This window comes from Hirundo rustica, chromosome 2 (genome assembly GCF_015227805.2).
Source record: "Hirundo rustica isolate bHirRus1 chromosome 2, bHirRus1.pri.v3, whole genome shotgun sequence".
NCBI lineage: Eukaryota > Metazoa > Chordata > Aves > Passeriformes > Hirundinidae > Hirundo > Hirundo rustica.
Window position 1 is genome coordinate 10006116 of NC_053451.1, and position 20446 is coordinate 10026561.

At 35.4% G+C, this 20446-nt stretch overlaps 1 protein-coding gene across 1 annotated transcript in view; it reads right to left on the reverse strand.

Moving 5' to 3' along the window:
• Positions 1-13619: 13619 nt before the first annotated feature.
• NCAM2 (neural cell adhesion molecule 2) overlaps positions 13620-20446 on the reverse strand; it is a 285587-nt gene continuing 278760 nt past the window's right edge. The window contains exon 18 of the mRNA XM_040056166.2: positions 13620-19821. Coding sequence (XP_039912100.1) covers positions 19710-19821 — 112 coding nt within the window. The 3' untranslated portion in view covers positions 13620-19709. The remainder of the gene's footprint in view (positions 19822-20446) is intronic.

Genomic DNA, 20446 nt, shown 5'->3' on the forward strand with positions numbered 1-20446 from the left:
TATGGCCCTATGGAAAGTTTAGACCTTAAACAAAGAGAGTTTTATTACTGCAATGATATTCCTGTCCATACTTCTTTGGTCTAAATAATGTGTGATATATATTTCACTATTTTTTTTTAATTTAATTTTTTTGTCAAGTTAAGAAAACTTTCAAAGCTCCTAAAAAATGCCATGTGAATGACTGAGTGGGTAATGGATGTTCACACCAATATGATGCTGATTTTGCCATTTAAAATTCTACCGTATATACTGACAGCTTCAAACAGAGAAAAAACCTGCAAATATCTGAGGGGAAAAAAAAAAAAAGAAAAAAAAAAGAAAAAAAAAAAAAAAAAAAAAAAAAAAAAAAAAGTGAGCTTTGCATCATACATTGTAAAAGTGACAACCCCAGGCTGTAACTATCCCATTAAAGAACAACATCATCCACTTTTGACATGAAATTTTTTGTATTTCTGTGCCTTATAGATGAAAACATGTTACTGGATTCAGGAACTTGGGACCTCCTGATGCATTTGATGGAGTTAATAGTAGCTGTTTCATTGAAACAAACATTTTGGAATTTAAAAAAATCCCACCATATTACAATATGTTTTAGCTGTTTTGCAACATACTAATTAATGAAGCAACAAACAAAGCTGGTTTAAAACACAAAAATCATTTGTAAAGAGATATTTTAAATATTCTGTGTTATTCTTCTTTCTAAAAAGCTGTTATTTCTAACTACAGAAAGAAAAACAAAAAAAACCAACAACAATAAAAAAACCCATAACCTACCTAATCTTATCTTAGAAAAAAACCTGAAACAGCTAAAAAAGGCCATTCAAAGTATTTTTTTCTGCTTGTTGTTTTATATATAATTTTTAGTATGTTTTCCAAAATGTCAAGTGGTTAAAAAAGAAAATATTTTATATTAAAAGCCATTTTTAATCTTTTGCTCTGTTTGTACAATCCAGCCCAGATCATCTAATATGTACAATTTGTTGGAACTCACTTTAATACAGAGCAAGGTATATTAGCAAAATCCCTTAACCTAATATTTTTGAAAACTTACAGTGGTTCCTTTGAGAGAACAGGCGACCGTCAATGGCAAAAGGCAGAGTCAGCTCTTTGTCCGGGGGGTGGGATCAGGGCTTTATTTAAGTCTCTCCCCTCCACATCCTTCCCCATACTGAGCAAAAGAGACCGCCCCCCCCTTCCTCCAAGCGATTTTACCCAGGGGGCAGGGCCTAGAGGCAGGGACAAGCCACTCTCCAATCAGGGACAAGGTGGGAGTGGAACAGAGTTGGGTTACATTCCAGTGTGGGGGGATGGGCATGGCCAAGCAGGGACAAACCACGTAATACAGTGGGAACAGAAGAAACATCACAAAACCCAATATAAAACTGAAATACAATATAAACCAAATTAATGCACTGCAACAAACACTGAAAAATATTATTTTCTATTGTACCTTTGAATAAGTCAAAAGGAAAAAGTTAAAACTTTTGTCAAATCATTCATTAGAATTAGCCACCAAGGTCTAAGAGTAGAGGGCTGATACTTGTATGTTGGTGGTGACTTTGTAAGTGCATTGAAACAGAAAGTTTCTCTGGAAACTTTTGAACTTAAATAATGAGTTTATGCATTTAGCAGACTGATGGAGGACTTTAAGACACATAGCTGTAGACAACTGGCTTAATTACATATTATTACATAATTAATTATGTAATAATAATAATTACATATTATTAATAATTAATTATTAAATATGTAATAAAACATATTACATATATAAGTATTTTCCTTATATCATACTTTTTATTCTATTTTTCTTCCTGGAAGACTCAATTAGTCTGTAAAAAAAAAAAAAAAAAAAAAAAATAATAATAATAAAAAAAAAAAGTTGTTAAGCAAGTAATGCAAAAGCTCCTTTCTGCATACTTTTATTTCAACGACATTTGAATATACCAACAGGAAAAAGGAGTGGAAAATCTAGACTGCAGACAGCATTTACACTGAATTTCAGACTATACGTTTAATACCTGTAATGATCTTACACCAAACCCAGAGAGGAAAACTTTGCCATTAAACTACTGTATAAACATACATTTTCATCAAATCTTCCTCATAGTGCAGATTAAATTTTATAGAAGTTCATTAGTAGCTAGCAAACTCTTAGACTGTGCCCTAATGTTGTTGCAGGACCTCTGTGATGTGACTACTGATCAGGAGTTTTAAGTAAGAGTAAACAGAAGAAGCATATAATTGTGCACAGAGAGGACATGCTTGTGTTTATACATGCAATCAGAGCTTCTCAAGTCTTTCTTCCTGATGAGCTACTACTCAGCTGCGGGGAAGAAAAATGTAGACCCAAAAGCAAGTTATAGAGATAGCATGGATTGCTTGTTGGAGCAAGTGCACAGGAACACCAAATAATACTATATAAGACTGATATCAACAAAATTTCCAAAGCAAAGAAAGGAAGATATTGAGTTACATGAGTAAGACATTAAACATAAGACACTTAAAGAAAAATTTTTTGAAAGAGTTCACAGCACAATTATGAAACCTAGAAATCTCATTGAGGATACAATCCAGTCAACATGCATCATGAGTTATCATCACAACATGTTTTCTCTTTTTGTATTCCTGGAGGATTCATTTCTGTACGTTCAAACAAAACCATTTTGTTAAAAAATCTCATCCACCTCCATATGTGGTAAGACACTGATTTCTCTTTATGGATCCCTCTACCTAAAGAGAAAATAGTTTGATATTTCAGAATTCAAGTTATAGTCAAGAAAATTCACTATCTTACCCCAAACTAGCACAAGAGGGTCCAATTCAAAGTCTTTTAAAAATTGCATGCATAAGACATCAGAAGATCTTAGTAAGAGGTCTTGTATTTCATATGGAGATGACAATTAAGCCCTGGTATCTCTAGCAAGATCATTGATCATGGAACAGCATAATAGTAAAAGTGTTTCGGTTTTGTGCATTAACAGATGCACACAAAAATTATCAATCTTAAATAAGAATACACAAGCAAAACAAACAGTTCTTTATTAAAAAAAAAAAAAAAGGACTAATTATAACTCTTACAGTAATCACTCATTTTTTAACACTGCTTGATTAGTCCTAAAAAGAACTACTGTGATTTTATGGAGCTTCCATCTCCCTAAACACTTCATTAAATAAATAGTAACTTAGTACGTGCTGAGCTGAGCTGGTTATTATTACACAATATTTGGGAATTTTTCAACAATGACACTTTGATGCAGCAGTCAACCTTCTTTCAGCAGGGAATACACATATAAATGTAATAAATAGAATACAACAGTTGATTATTCAGAACTATCAGACAATGTTTGATTTGTATGCAGGTTCAGAGACTAATATTAACCACTGTATATTGAAAAATACCTCTGAAAATCTCAGTCACACTGGTGATTCAATTACTTTTCAAAATATCTTCATATTTAGGGTCAATGCTTTGTTCTGAAAGCTTCCTAAATCGGCAGCAGCCTGTGGGTGTGTTACAAAAATATTTTATTTCATGAGAGACAAGGGTTGGTCGATTACATTTAAGAACAGCAGGAGTAAACAGCTCCTCATAAAATCAGATGAAGCATTCTTCAGCTCAAACACTTGACTATCAGATCCAGAGAGGTATTGGTGGGGCAAGCATAATACAAACATAAGTTATCATATTTAACATTTTTAATGGCACTATTATTAATGAGGATTTTCTGTACTAATTGGGACTGTGTTTATATGTCTGGACTAGTAACAATTGCCATATTGTGATTAGGTTATCAATAAATTCTTGGTACTCCTCCTGTATACAATGTAGTCTTTCTTCCCTGTAATACCATTGTGTAACTTTGTACATCTCAGTTTATTTTCTTGGACTATATCCCAAATGCTCCCAAAATAAACTGCATGTACAACAGTTTTAAGTTCTGCTCATAGACATCAGAAAAGTTGGCAGTCCAAAGTTGCAGTCCTGTTGTATAAGATAAGACAGGCCAGGAAAAAACATTCAGAAAACAAACTGTGTCATATCTAGCAAAGTAGAGGGGGGGGGGGGGGGGGGGGGAACGAGAGAGAGAGAAGAAATTAAAATAACTTCCTTGAAAGCGTGTAATAAAACAAAAGTAAAATGTGACTTGGTGATGCTTTCTCACCTGCATCTTTTATCTTTTAATCCTTATTAAATACATAATTATCAGGCCTTTTTGGATACAAGGCCAGTTTAAGAAATTTTTTGCTTCATTACCATTATACCTAGTTTTTCATATGTAATGGCATGAAAAACCCAAATTATGTTTTCCACAATCAAAAAACAGAAGGACTAAGTTAGGTATGAATTTTGGGGTGCAAGGAGCAGAAGGCCTCTATTAAGACTTGCAAAATGTAACCCTTTTCAGGCAGCTGGCTGGATCTATTTTGCCTTTGGTAGGCCTATGTCAGCACACACACCTCCTTACCCTGCACATTTTTGTTTTTTCAAGGGCTGACACCAAAAATCAGTATGGAAGAAAGCCTTGTATCCAGAAAGGCTGAGAACAAGTGCCTGGAACACAGGTTTTGCAGAGCTGCAGCCTTAAACATACCCAATGTGAAGAGGAACAATCATCTGAAATGCCCAGTATGTTGGGAAATGACTGTTTCACTTTCAGCATGTTCTGTTCTGAGCAGTCATTTCAGAAGCTGGATCTTTCCTACTTACAGGATGTGTGGAGCCATTAACAGACACCTTCCCTGCAACATGAGCAAAGGCAGAGAACTTAACCTGGTACTCTCTAGAGTTCCTGCAGCAGCTGTGCTGAAGAAATGGGTGAGAAGAGAAGGAATTTCTGTTGATTAACTTGTAGCTCAGGGAGAGCTGGATAAGTACAATCGTACTCCCAGCTAAGTCTAGAGTCCCCTTAACCATACAAAGAAAGATCAATATAATGGCTGTGGCATCTTATCATCTTCTCCTTGTTTACATATTAAATCACACACCAAGCACTAACTTGGATCACAGAAGAAGAGTCTGTTTTCTGACTGGGAAGAGGGAACTAAAATGAAGCCTAAAATGAATTTGCTTTTTATTGGACACTGTCTTTCCAGCAGCTCACTATCCAGCTTTTCCTTCTGCCTTCCTGCTCCATATTTTCCTTCTTCATTTTCTTACATAAACATAATACACATGGAATATAAATTCTTTTGTATCTCTGGCTAACATTTTGTATACAATGAATTGCTATTTAAACCATCAGGAATGTCATTAGGATAATAATTAACTAGGCAATGAAAACTTTTATTTTTCCTCTGTTCAGCCTCCCCTCCCTCCCCTCACCCCATGCTTCCGCATAAGTGGAAGATGTTAATTATCTTTAACAAAAGGTAAAAATCCTTCTAGTGAATGCTAATAAAACCCAAACTACATGGCTTTAAATTATCATGTTGTTAACTCTTGCATATTAGTAAATTAATTTTAGCTTAGCAAATATAGCAGACCTAGCTCAAAATATGTGTACATAGAAGTCTTGGGCAAGAGCTGCACTGAAAGACAGACCTATTTATAAGCCATGGATGAATATAACAACAAAAGCAAAACTTTGATCAAATTACCAGAGGAGTCAATTTTTTTCCCTTTGTTCTCTGTGGATTCCGTAGCATATCTGACATAGTCTTTCTAATTTGAGGTTTAATTGTAGGAGGTAAAATCTGTGATGGCTATTTAACCTTACCAGGGCTGACTTAACTCAATTTAGTTATATCATGTTAGGTCTTGCAACAACCTGTCTGAGATTTGTCATATTCCTATTTTCATTCCCATGCAACACTGAAAACCTTAGCACAGATGGTTCATCTTTATAATACTGTAATTTAATGTGTATTATCTCAGATGTTTTGGCACTTCTGGATGGTCTGAGGAGGTTTTCTGGCAAAAGAAGCCAAGCTAGTACAATATTGTGAAGAAAAGGAAGCAATTATGATGTTTATTTCTGATATATTTTGTAGCAAGTGATGAATCAACCTTAATTCAGATGCAGGGACATATTTATTTCACTGACAAAATTGAACTGTTAGGAAAAAAAAGTAAAGGAAACAATCCATATCTACCTGCCTGTATCTAAAAAGCTGTAAACCTTTCCTTTGAGAAAATGTTACCTCTTCATACTATGGCAGAGTAACATGTAGTGGAGATTAAAAATCAGGAAGAGATGCTGTGCGTAGAGGCTGTGTGTAAGTCATCTGCAACCATCCCAACTCAGATCTAATAAAACCTTAAATTATATTGCTATTATATTTTGAGCCTAACAAAATTAACTGATGGGATCCAGATGTATGGTATATCTTTACAAGCTGAAATTTCTTTTAAAGTCAAGTATTATCCCTTGCAGGTCTAAATGCAGCACCATGTGATGGTGGTTTGTGTACAGTGGCTCAAAGGGAGTAAAGCGAAGAGACTGCAGCTGTCATGGAAAATTTTCAGATCTGAACCACGTTTGTGGTTACACATGCTAGCACCCAGACCAGAGATTGACAAACTCATATTAACAGACTCTTTTTAAAAGGCAAATAAACAATGATCAATTTGGCTGTAAGGAAAACACAGGACAGAAATCAATTTTAACATGCATTGGAACTAATTTTTAGAATATCTTGTATTGCTAAATACAATGGACAAAAATAGGAATTCTTCTGGCCACGGGAAGGCAGTTCATTTTGCTTCTAGAAAATCCCAGCCTGGTGTCAACTAATTTGAAGTTATATGTGAGATTTTACAAAGGGAAATTTAAAAATATCCAAAGGTTCCCAAATTAGCCATTCATAATAGTGTACTGGTTTTTTTATTGTAGTAAAGCATTTTTTGAGACACATGTATTGTATGGTCATTCTGTAAACACATCCAGTAAGAGCCAAATAGATGGAAATAAATTTTAAAAGGAATCAATACTATTCCAACAGGTAAGTTTGTTCAAACATTCAAATTGAATGAAACTCTACAAAGCCTGCCAGTCCTCCCAGTCAATCTGCCCATGAGGGAATTATGGATGAGGGAATAGTTGCTAAGAAAAAGCCAAAGTCTTGTAAAGATGGATATACTTGATTATTCAGCATGTTGTTGTCATATGCCTGCTTATCCAGCTAAATAAGTGAAGCAGACTACAAAAATTCTAACACAACCTGTTTTCCTGACACATTTTTGAGGTTGAAGCAATGGTGTCATGACTATTAAAGGAAGAACAGGAGGTCATGCCATAAGCCCATTAGTCCATAGATCCATAAGTGGTCCAAAGAAAAAGTCTGTGCACAGAAAAGGGAACAAGGAAAGCACAGGATACTTCTCATATATATATATATATACACACACACATACATATATATATATATATATGTATATATATATAATTATTAAAGCTAGACAGAGAAAAAATTACTTAGTAGAAGAAATGTTTGATTACATATATTGAACTTCATCCATCCTTAAGGCTACTCTAAAAAAAATCCATAAAAACAAAATAGGCATGGAATATAATTTATCTGGACTAAGCAAAAATTCTACCTCAAAAGGGCTTTGTAGCACACCTAGGTGCTATGAGGTTTTCAGAAATAATAGTGAGATAGAGCCTGAGAGAAAGGCAATGTATTGTTGGCAAAAAAATAGTTTGGGTTTTGCACTCAAAGTGCTCAGCACTATAGGAATAGGTGATGTTATGCAGGTCAGAATGCTGAAGGTGTATGTTGGGAAGGATAAAACTAGAAAGCCTTATAAATATGATTGCTTAGATTTCGAGAATATGAAACCTATAAGTGAAATAGAATTGAAAGCAAGTTTTGATGTCTGAGATGTCCTAGTTACTGAATGTCTGGAAAACAATGGTATGGCCAGCTGAAGGTAATCTTCCCTTGATTTAACAATGCCTTTCTCCTTACTGAAAGTCCAAGGGTCAGAGCAGACCCTGCTAGCTTGGCAAGAGGAGTTTGAAGAGCAACTCTTAGAGTTTAAATTGTAACACATAGGGTAATGTAATGATTCTTATAGGCTGTATGTAAATGCTATAGGATTTGTATCTTGTACTAGACTGGTTAGTGTAGATTACAATATTCAGTATAGAAAAGGATTTAATGTATTGTAACGGGAACTTAGCTCTCTTCGCTCTGCCTCTTCACTCTTCTCTTCCTCTCTGCTCTCTACTACGCTATTAACTCTTCTTCTTCACTCCTGGACTTCGTTCCCCTTTTGTTCTCTCCTAGCTCTCTCTCTCTCTCTCACGGGCCTGCTCTGAGCTGCAGCTGGCAGCTCTCAGCAGGGCCCCTTCACTCACTATCTATGCAATAAACCACATACTCTAAGGCCAGCCTTGACTCTAGAGATCTCTTGTCACCACCTGTCCCATTTGGCCACACACCCAGGAGACTCCTACAGGTGTAAAAACACCTGAACATACGTACTTACCTCTGGGAAAAAGCAAAGTTGCATACAGCAGTCAGATGCAAAATAGTTAGATTGCACTTGCATTTGTTTAACCCCTAGAGGGCTGTCATTCTGCCCTCAAAAGGCCTAGTGAAGGGAAAAAAAAAAAAAAAAAAAAAGGCTAGAAGATGTTAATTCTGTTGTTACAAATAACAAAGCATTTCAAAATAGGTTAGACAGGATAAGTTAATGTTTCTTTTGTTGCATGTTAAGCTACTCAAGCACTTCCAGGGAAATTTGGTTGATTTGGTGTAGGAAGATATTGTCTCTAATTTCTGAACAATAAATTAATTCATGGCTGCCTTTTCACATAGAAGTTACTGCCAACACTTCAGAGAAATATGTCTCAACAGGCAGCACAACAGGTTGATACAGCAGAGTTTTGGGAAGCTAAGCACAGGCATTCAGTTTCTCATAATTGATAAAGAATTCAAAACTCTTTGGGGTGATGTTAACTTTACCATTATTGATAATAGATCTAATTTGTCTAGCTTGCCACTTAAATATCTAACAGAGGGCATACTGTCTTCTCAGGATTTAGATATTGCTGTTGTGCTCAGATAGTGGTACCAATTCATCTGTTAAGTGTGTGCTCAGTAACACATGTATTGCAAGAGCTGAATGCTCCAGTATGTTCAAACACAAACACACTCATACTCCATGAAGCAGCAGGAGAAGGATTTCTCACAAACCAGCAAAAACCACTTTTAATCTAAGGTGTAAATCTGGCAAACAGTTTATGCTTGTTCCTATATTTATTGAGAGTGGTCTCACTGAAATCAGTAGGATAAATGGGTCCATAGATCTTCAGCACAAAATAGCCAAGGAGAAGAAAAGAAACATTACACTTCCCTGTCAACTGATTTGCTCAATCCAAGGAACTGTCACCCAAAATGGGAATCAGATCCTCTGATCTTTAATCCAGTGCTACAGCCATTCTCATCGCTCTCCCACCTAAGACAAACCACAAACTACAAGGACCTTATCTCCCAATAATCTCATGCAAAATAAAACCAATCTGCAAAGAGTATGATCAGCCTACTTGTATTTTCGTCAGCTGAGAATCATGCCTAACCTCAAACACCTGAATAACTAATAGCTTATTGCTTTAACATGTTGGCAATGGGCACTTACCCAATTCCTATTTGCAAACCCCTTTTTTTGTTTGTTTCCTTCTCAACATTTAACCCCATCTAATAGATTAAGTTCGTTGTGAAGTTTTTCTCTGAGTCATTGAAAACCGATATAATCACGGACAAAGACCCTCTAACTAATTAAAGTTAGAAAGTGGTATGTTTATTCACCAGCGGGCGGCACAGGAGTCATCTCCAAAAGGCGTGGCCACCCTGAACAAGGCTCTTTGCTCTCTATTTATTTTCCAGGATCTTACATACAATACATATGCATAACCCCAGCACCTCCCATCCCAGCTCTGTATTAAAATGAGGCTATTAGTCCTTTGTGCGTGAGTAATTCTTCTCTTGAATTGGGTTGGTGGTCTCGAATTGGGTCAGCGGTCTCAAAGGATGAAGTCAGGAGAGTCTTCATCAGGTCTCTGTGACCCTCTGGCACGATCCAAGGTCCCCTGCTTCATGATTGATTGATACCAATTCCAGGTGCTGGCCATTGTTCTTACTGATTTCAATCTGTTCTTATAAGAGTTCACTTACTCCACTTTCTTCTAGAAATATACTCAAAATATAACAATTAGCTCTGGCTTAGGTATCTAATAATCATTAACCTACCATTTACTGATCTAACTTACATCTTGATCAATATAAATGGCTTCTAACCCTTAGCTAAAATCTTAACACTTTAAAATCATGTTTCATCTCTAACCCTCGAGGCTCTGGGAACCCTGACTGAACCTGAAGCTCCCCCACCTTATCCACAACCCAAAACTCATATCAACGTCCCAGGGCCATCAACTCCTGTCCCCACCTCAGCTCTACTCACACACCAGGGGCAGCCTGGCTTGATTTTGGCTCTTCATCAGCCCTATGGGATCACTAGGGCTGAGGTTGCCTCGCCGACTCCTCCCCCTTGTCCTGGCTGTCTTGCTCCTGGGATAAGGACGATGGGAGAGACCTTGGCTGCCAAAGCCTCCCAGACCCCACATGGGTCTCCCAACACCCAAGGAGTTGCCAGACATCAGGGCACCTCAACACTGGTATTTCAACATCAGAGAAATCTAATATTAGCTTCTAGCTGCTTCATGGGTTTTATGGATATTTTTAGATAATGGAGTTAACAGGAAATTCATCAGTAATTGATGGAATGGCTTTTATGCCTCTACATTACTGCTTCCTTCTTATTCCCAGAAAATAGAGAGTGGTATCTCCAGAAATCCTAGTCTGATGTGGGAATCAAATTCTCTGTGAACAATCAAACACTTTCTTTGGTCAAATATGTAGCATGTTTAAGTCCCCATCCTTCAGCATAACACAAAAAATATAGATGCTGCAGCATAAGACAAGACTGTGGATACTTCAGCTAGCAATAGGATGTTTCAGCTTTGGGAGTTTATGTTGACTTGAAAACACAAGTGATCATGTGTATGGCACAGATGATAATATCTGAGTATTATATCACCAGATTAAAACAAGCGGGTTTTGTCTCTTTTTCTTTATGCAAAGAAAAAAAATCATATTTTGCAAAATAAATGTCTTTACTTTTTCAAAAGATTCCACTTTCTACCGAGTATATGCTTTATAGAAAGAAGGATAGAAGACAATGCTGCACATGGGCATGTCATGAATTCAAAGAAGGGCAGAATTATTACTTCAGTGCAACAATTGACACATCCCATTAGGGAATGGCTTCATTACAAACTTGTCTATAATTAAAAGTTTTGCATAGGAAACCTCTAAAGTATTTCACGACTTTTATTCTGTGCTACTTATCACACAGTAGTTTGGATTTCAGTGCAAGTGCCTTGTCAATTAAATTTGAAGTACACTGTGTGCAAGTGTCATTACTTTCTCCAAATTTTTTTTTCTTAAAGATATAAACTCATAAATATATATAAAGATATAACCTATGACACTTATAAATCAATATCAAAACAAATTTTTAAAAAAACCCTGATGTTTATTTCTGATGGTTTTGGAAAATATATAGCAGTACATAGCAACTTTCTATTTCTTGTGATTAAAGATTATTTAAGGCCTTCAGATACCAGTTAATGATAAAGTGTTATTTTCGTGATCTATGATAAAAATAAGTGTCAAAGTAGAATTCATTCATCATGTTGTGATCTATGACAATGAAACTCCTTTTTAAATTTTAAAATAATAAGACATCATTTCTCACTCCCCAGTTTGGTCCTAAAAGATGGCATTTGCTTAGTAGAAAAATGTTTTCTTTTTCATTCTAAACATTTTGTTCTCTTTGTCATCAGATTGTCTGAAAGAATTCTACTAATTTGTGCCTGACAAATCGGAGAGATCTGACAGTCTCCTGCCAGATGTGATTAATTCTGCTTTCTCAGCAACACTACTGACATTGCTTTTTACTGGCACTGAGTGTGAATGGTTTTCAGTGCTTTGTTTAATCAAAGATAGTTTTATCTTTTTGCTACATAAAGGATTTTTACAGAAATTAAAGTATAATGCTATGCTCAGTTTAGAGGTTTGGGTTTGTCTGGAAAGTACTAAATAGATAGACAAAGAAGTTTTAATCATATCCTCAAAAATAAGCATTTTCCACCTAGGAATAAGCTTACAAATACAGCTTGTTTTTCAGGATCTGCTAGGACTCAAATGAGAGAGTTAGTCATCTTTTGCCAAGAATCAAAGCACGAAACTTTTTTTTTTTTTTTTTTTTTTTTTTTTTTTTTTTTTTTGGGGGGGGGCGGGGAGGAGGGGTTCTTGGTGCAGTGCTAGCTGTGCCTAATTTAGGAATGACACAGATAAATTGTCATTATCACGGTACCTGACTATAATTTTCTGTCTTGTATTTTGAGTAGCATGTCTGAAGGATGTGATAGCATTATAAATTTTGAGAAGGTCAAACTTTAAAAAGTTCCATGTCATACATTACCTTTTTGTTAGCAGCAATTTGCAATAACTTGTACTATTACTCACCTGTAAATTGAAGGGACAACCTCTCTTGTGGTCAGTGCACTGAACTGATCGGCTCTCAAGAGATCTGAACTAAATTTGAGCATCATTTGAGGATGTCTGGGTTTTTTTTATGATTAAGAAACATGATTATGTGAAAAACTTTCAGTGACAAACTGATGAGAGGACACTGAAGCAGTTCCCTCATGTTCAGTTTTTTCAATAGAAAGAGACATTTTTGCTAATTGTTAATGTTGCCACTGACACTTAGGGAAGGACATACTTAAGATATCTGCAATGGCAGAGCTTACAGATCTGTGGAAGGAAGAATATACAGCTGTGAAGAGTTTGTTGGGTGAAAAAATATACTTGTCGTATGTACTGCCCTTCCATTCTTAGCCTGGTGTGGTTTTTTAAAGCTTAGGTTACATTCAGAAAACTGATTCTTAGACATGAATACACAATCTAGCAAGTTTCTCTTGACTTACTCAATTTTATTGGTGGTAAAATGCATGCCACAAGCATCCGTCTGCCATTTCGGCAAAATGGCTGAGCTATGTTCTCTGGGTTGTGCTTTGCCCATTTTCCATCTTAGTGCAATAAACCCCAGTGCTGCAGTAAAAGCCTATTGCAGACTATGCCCGACCTGCTTTCCCTAGCTCCTGATGATGCTAACAGAGTTCCAAGATTTTTGGAAGGTTCTAACTTTGGCAAAATAAGGTGACTTCTGTTGATAACATCTTTTACTCTGGCATAAACTAAATTCCTCTAAAATGTCACACTTGCATTGTTTGGAAAAAAATAATATTATCTATCAGCACATTATCTATTGGAGATTATCATAATGGGCCTCAAGCTCAGCTGAAGACTCAGTGCTAACAATAGATGTATTTTGACAGAAAAGAGAATAATAAATTGCAGGTCTGTGTGAGCATTATTCAGTGGTTCTATAATGGGGGTAAAATAAGGGGTATGTTTCTTTTTGTAAAGGAGAATCCTAATGAATCAGACATCTTGACAGAAAGACACAGCAAAAATAAATGTAACTACAACACTTCATTAAAGTAAAAGTATCTTTACTATTAATATACAAATGGTGAAGAGTGACAAATAATTGATATACTTTAAGCCATACTTTCAATGTCTTTCATAAATACAAAACCAGCATCTGCAGTATTACTTCTTTTTACAGTATAGATATATATATATATACACACAGCATTTCATAGGGACATAAGATTCTGAAACAATAAACAAACTAGCTTCAGTGGTAGCTAACTTATCAATAGATAATTCAGGTGGCAGATATCGCAAGTGGGCTGTTGACAACGTGTGGAATAACAAAAACAATATATGGTATGCATTAGCTCATACTGTACACAGCATACAAATATGTACCGAATGCTCATTGTAGCAGGAAAGCTTTTTTTTCTCCTTTTAAAAGTTTGTCTAAGCAGTTCAAAATTCTCAGTGAGAACTCTCCACCATGAAAAATAAAATTATCTTCTGGGGGAATCTGACTTCTTTATATACTTGTCACTGATCGGTAGAGACTCTGAGGGTTTGTCTTTCCTTCCTCCAACTCTGCATTTTACATCTGAAAAACCGTAGCCGAATTACATGGGAGAGTTAAAGGATGTGGCAGGGCTAATGTCCCCTCTCTGTTTGTCAGAGCTCTCATAACCCTGCCTTTTGGCAGTGCCCTTCAGCAGCCTCCCTTGTTCAAGTTGCTCCCCATTTTCCTTGTCCGTGCTAAGGAGAGATGTTTCCAGCCCTCTCCTGGTTCACTCTTTGGCACCTGTTCTCTCTGGCAGTCGCTTTCCTGAGCTCTGTCGGCACTGCATCTGGTCACCTTGCCCGCTCCTGATCTCACCTGTGATTTAAGAGCTGCCAATACAAATTTGGCAATAAATATTTATTTCATTTCTCTGGGCTAAAAATGGCCAATATTCAAGTTTGAAAGTCAAACATTATGAGGCTCTCAATGCCTCTTAAGAGAAAAGATAGACTGGTAAACTTATAATTCTCAGAACCTGATCCAAAGCCAAATTTTTAAGACTTATTTTGGCTCAGGTCCAAGTAAATTGATATAAGAGCACATTTATATGTGCAGTGGAAGTACTGAAGATCACTTAAAACTTACAGAACTGCTGTCAAGTGGACAGGGTACTTTAGGAACTCATATAAAAAAATCTGAAAAGGGGGTGAAGTTTTTTTAAAAAGATTTATTTAACCATGGTAGTTTTCATCTATCAGAAAGATTATCTGAAGCTAAACAAAGAGATTTAAGAAGGAGCATTATGTACTTAGAATGTTTTCACCTTCACCTAAAGAGGTATCGCAATCACAATGAGTTACTTAAAGAGATGTTTTATTTCTAGACATATAGTAATGTATGGGATAAAACTGTCATCAGATATTCTATCACCATTTCCTGATCAGTGAAAACTCCTGATGGAAAAACGTCCTCTGTGCAAAATGCCAGTAAGACTCCAGGAGGACATTTGAGTTCCACTTACACCTGGAAATCTGACTCACACAAGCAACTCGGTCAGCTGAGGACATGAAGAGCCTTGCTGAGATGGATGAATGAAATCCAAGTCCTTCTGGAATCAGTTTGTGTCTTAAAGCCTGGAGACACGGACTGAGGCCTGGATTCTACTGTGACTCTTTGTGCAGTGCTTTTACACCTTTCCATAGATAAAAGAGGTCTTGAGCTTTCTCAGTAAATGGTCTTTTTGAAGGTCCTTTAACCAGGAGTGAATATCATCCAACAGACACAACTATTCTACAAAGATGTTACTTCCTACAACAGCTTACACAGTGGTAGTCAGGCTGCAAATGATTGTGAAATGAATATTCTCTCCGGTTTTACTCCAGAGGTAAAATGATGGGAAGATGCTCCATATCATCTTTCAGATTTGATGAAATAATTTAATTTTTTACTTCTAACCACTTAAATAGAACTAAGAAGACTTTCTATCTGACTCTTCAACTTGAGAAATTGGTCAAAACACCCCTATACATCCACCATGCTCTTCATCTATTTGAAAGTTTTCAGCAGTAAGACACCCATCATGACCCTCATTGGAATCATGATCTCAATATATTTTTGCAAATTTTGTGTTTCAAATATTTATGTGACTTGAAAATAATACCTTCAGTTTAATTCAGATGAATATTTGAGAATATTTGAGCAGAAAAGTATGTGACAGTAAAGCTTTCAATTATTTTAAACAGGCTTTGTAGACAAATTATTGAAGATTTTTCTTTAATAAAGCAGAGTGGCATGCTATCAAAAGGCACAATTACATTTCCATTATCTGGTCTAGGAAACAGAAAAAATGGCATGATGATTACACTACAGTTTGATGATTGGCAGTTAAATAAATAATCAAATTAATTATCATCATAAAAAGAAAGCCACTTGTTTTTGGATGAACATCAATGCAAAGGCTAAAGACAGCAGTTGGAATTTACTGCACCAGGGACTGATGTCAAACAGCCTTTGTAGATGATGGCCATGGTGTAACTACCTTGCAGACATCTATGAAAAGAGAAAGTAGGCCAAATCCTGCAAGCTGTCTTATGAAAGTACGTCCATCTTCCTGCTCACATCCACCCCACTAATATCAGTGCAGCGCCATGTAAGAGGTGGGTTCAACCACACAAAATTTCTTGCAAGACTGAGGCCTGAATAAATTAATCTTTGTCACATTAGACATTAGCATCACCAGAATAGTAAATATTACTGCAACCACAAAACAATCATAGAAGTCAAAAAAGGCAAATAAACAAACAAAACCAGGAAAAACCTCTCCAGGGTTCATTTGATTACTAAATTGTAAAATATTAATTAAAACTTTGTTATTATTGTGGTAAATCAGAACTCAGTTCTACTAAAAAAATTAAGAAAAATAACAAGAAGATTTAAGTAATTTTAGTTAATTGTACTTTTTTTTTTCTTTTTTTTTCTTTTTTTTTTTTTTTTTTTTTGTTGTCGTTGTTAAAAAGAGATTGTCACTGCCAAATTTTGTTCAGTACTAATTTCAATAGCTCCTTCCCACCTTGGTCCCTGGAGTACGTTAGTGTAACAATCCAGATTACTTTTACAAATAGTTATATTTTGTCAACTCTTCTGACATTTCCTACTAACACTTAAAATACTTTTAGACAGTAAAAGTGACATTTATACAGATACCTGTTTTCATTTTTGTTTTGTTTTTAATCTAGAATAGGAAAAGAAAATAAACAAATGTTGTTATTCCAGTTCTACTTCTATCTTACAAGTTACTATGCACGGTCCCTCATTTGGAAACATTTGGAACTATTTTGAAATAACAGTGGTTTTCAGCATTCTTCATAGTGAGAGTTTGGTTTTCTCCTGCAACAGAGTCAAAGCACAAGAGATAGTCTATTAATCCACTGACCAAAATGGTGTGCTTGAACAGTCCATCAGAAATTTAGAGCTGTTTTATTCTCAGCCCTCACAAAGCCCAACTGCCAAGAGACATAAGAGCAAGAAGAAATTAAATACTCCTGGAAACAGCTTTTGATTTTTAATCCAGTATAGTAGGACATGTTTTTTGCTTTCTATATTGAAATAATACTACAATATATTTTGCTTGTAAAGAGTAGCACAGGTGTATTAGTAATAAATGTGCTGACAAGACCTCTTAAAACTTCTCATCCCGTCACACTGTAATTAGAGGCCATATCAGGGAGATTTAAAAAAAAAAGAAAACAAACAAAAAAAACCCCAATGAAAACCAACAAACATCAATATAGAACTGTTAGGCCTTTTTTTTTTTTTTTTTTTTTGGTAAGTTCAGCTAAGAAGTACTAAAATATGGCACCTTCTTGTGGAAATGATCAGGATCAGGCTGGCTTTAGGAAAAAACATTTGCCTAGGAAAGATCGAATGGCACCATCCAAATTTGTAACAGCGGGTAGAAGACGAAACTATCTACCATCTTCATCCTCATCCCAGGAAAAATATTGTGTGAGAGGAAGCTCAAGCCACACCAACCACATTATTCTCAACTGCTGGAGTTGTCCAGGTCCCTTCTTTGCATTTTGATAAAAGAAGAAAGCCCAGCTGCAAATACATACTTTCTTGAAAGAATATAAATCCATATAAATAAATGAGACAACTGTTCTCCTAATTATAGGTTAGGAGCAGGGCTGCTTGCTGCTGTACTTAGAAAGAATCAGGAAATCTGATTAAATAATGCCAGAAATCTGATAGGCAAGCAGCTACTTGGTAGTACTGCCTGCTCAGTATATGGGAGCAACAGTGAGAATTCATAAAGGAATGCCATCTTCCCTTCACACAGAATTACTGCCTCAGCATTTAGAGAAACTTCTTCTCAGCAGTTTTCAATTATTATCTTCCATGACTTTCATCCCATATCACCATCCCCTCTTACCCATTTTTTTCATGTTGGTATTGATTTTGTGGGAACTTGTCCTCCTATCCTAGCCACACCAGAGATATACCTCTGTTCTCAACCCCTTGGTTCATTTCAGGTATTTCCCAAGGTGAGAAAAAGTAGTAAAAAAACCATAAAACAATTTGGTTTGGAAAAATAAGAAAGACCTAAGAATTAAATAAATACCCTTCAGCTCTTTCAGATGCACTTAAACTTGGGTTAACAAGGTTATTATGACATTTTCCTCAAATTTAGGACATCCTTTTACATTTTACTTTACTGCACAAAAGTCACCTAGTACAAAGATTTCAAATATGATCAAAATTCAGATGTAGCATGGAGAAAACACAATTTGTTGAGTAAAAGTACACTTAAAACTCAGGCATGACCTAGATGTGGAAAATTCACAACTTATTCTACCATTTACTCCTGACAAGTAGAATTTTCCAGTCTAGTTTTCTATATGGTTTATCTACTTCTTTCAAAGTAAGGCTTTGAAGAGTTTGGTAGGTGTGGATATACTACGCTGGAATGGAAACAAACTATCTTGCTCCAGTTAGTGGCACCACTAAATCAATGATTCATTCACATGAATGAATTTTGGATCAAAAAAATCTGTCAAATTTCCTGGTGGGGAATATTGTTCAGAATAATAAAAAAGAATATCTTAGAGAAAGCTTCACATGACAAAAAAAAAAAAAAAAAAAAAAAAAGTATTTGGTTGAATATAACATTGCATTAGTTAATAATTTAAAATTGTTCCTAACTGCTTAGATAAAGTCCTCTTTCCATCTGTTGTTACATTGTACTTCTTAAGACAGAGTATGAAATCACAAGGAAAAAGTCCTGCTTTAAAAAAGCCAAGTTTAATATTTTATATACTGATTTGGGGAGAAAATGTATTTACTTCACTAAATCACAATTTTTTTCCCTCTGCTAAATGGTTTGAACTAAGACAAAAATGAATACCCTGTATGTATAAATACATTGGGATAAATATTGTGAGTTTTCATTTGAAGTTAAGATTATGATTAAAAAACAGATTTATTTTTACACCTTGGTGACATTTTAGTTTACATGTAACCTCCAAAACTTTCATACAGAAAATCTGAAGCATTGAAAATCCTGGAGCCTTTCGGCGTTTTTTTTTTTTTTTTTTTTTTTTTTAATCTAAGAACCTAGGAGAAAATGCAGTGGGACCTGGCTCTGTGTTGAAGAGTGTATCTTTTTTTGTTTGATTCAAGTGATAATCACAGCTGGAATGGCTACTGAGTGTCAGCCAGAGCTAAGGTTATACTGAAACTGATTTAGTTGGTTTTTTTTAAAGGCCTAAAATTACATTTTATTATAAATGGAAATAAATACATTATCATATGGCACTTTATGTATGTAGCTTGCACTGTAAGATCTGGAGAGGCTTGATGGCTTGATGCGTTGTTTGTGGTTAGGGGTGCTTTAGAATTTTTCTTCCAAACAGACACTTTGTCATATAATAAATTATAGTTCTTATTCTTATAGTTCTATAGTTCAGATTTTTCAAATTTATATGGGACTTGGTGTCAGCAAAACTACATACTAAAACCATTAACAACAAACAAAAAAATATAGAAAAGAACAGTAGACAGGAACTGTTTCATCGTATGTACACATGTACTAACTATTCCAAGCTTGTTTCCCAAGAAATTAAGGTCAACTGTAAAGTTTTGGTCACGGGATTACTTCAATCCAAATGCATTATCCAGACAGGTGTAGTTTATTTTATTATGCTTTGCTATCATCTTCTTTTGACTGGATGATGTCATTAGCAACTTTGATTTCTATGGTTTCTGGATTTAAAGCTTCTTTGCCATTTTCATCCTTTAGTGGCAGCTTCCTATCAGAAAAAAAGAGGAATCATGGTAACACAAAGATAAACCAATTTCTAAGTCTATAACATATATATGGTTTATACACAGTGTAGAACAATGATTTTTTTGAAAATAATATCTAATTATTTTATTATGAGCAATGAGGTTCTTTGCTTTTAAAGCAATACATATTAACACTTTCCATTTCTATGAAGCCATAAAAATCCCATGATAACAACACTAGTGCGGCCCAAAATGCAGTTCTTCAATAAGACAAAAGAAAAAATAAAATGTCAAATTACTTGACCGAAGACGGTACAGAAGTATGTGTTGCCTAGGATACTGTGAAACATCTAGAGTCAAGCTTTTTACTTGACTTCTAAATCTTGATTAAATTCTTTTTTTGTCTTTTCTAAACATAAATTCAATTGCACACAAAAGAACATAGCTTTTATTGGAGATTATGCCAAGACATAGATAAAGAATTTCTTATAGCGCAAGGAGGTAATGGAAGTTATTCTTTAGAAAGTTCTACAATTTAATTTTCATGGATCACACAATGTAGCTTCATTAATAACGTACAGCTCTTTTAAGAATTAGTGGAAACTCCAAAGATTTGGCAAAAGAGTCGCCACCCTCTTGAATGTGATC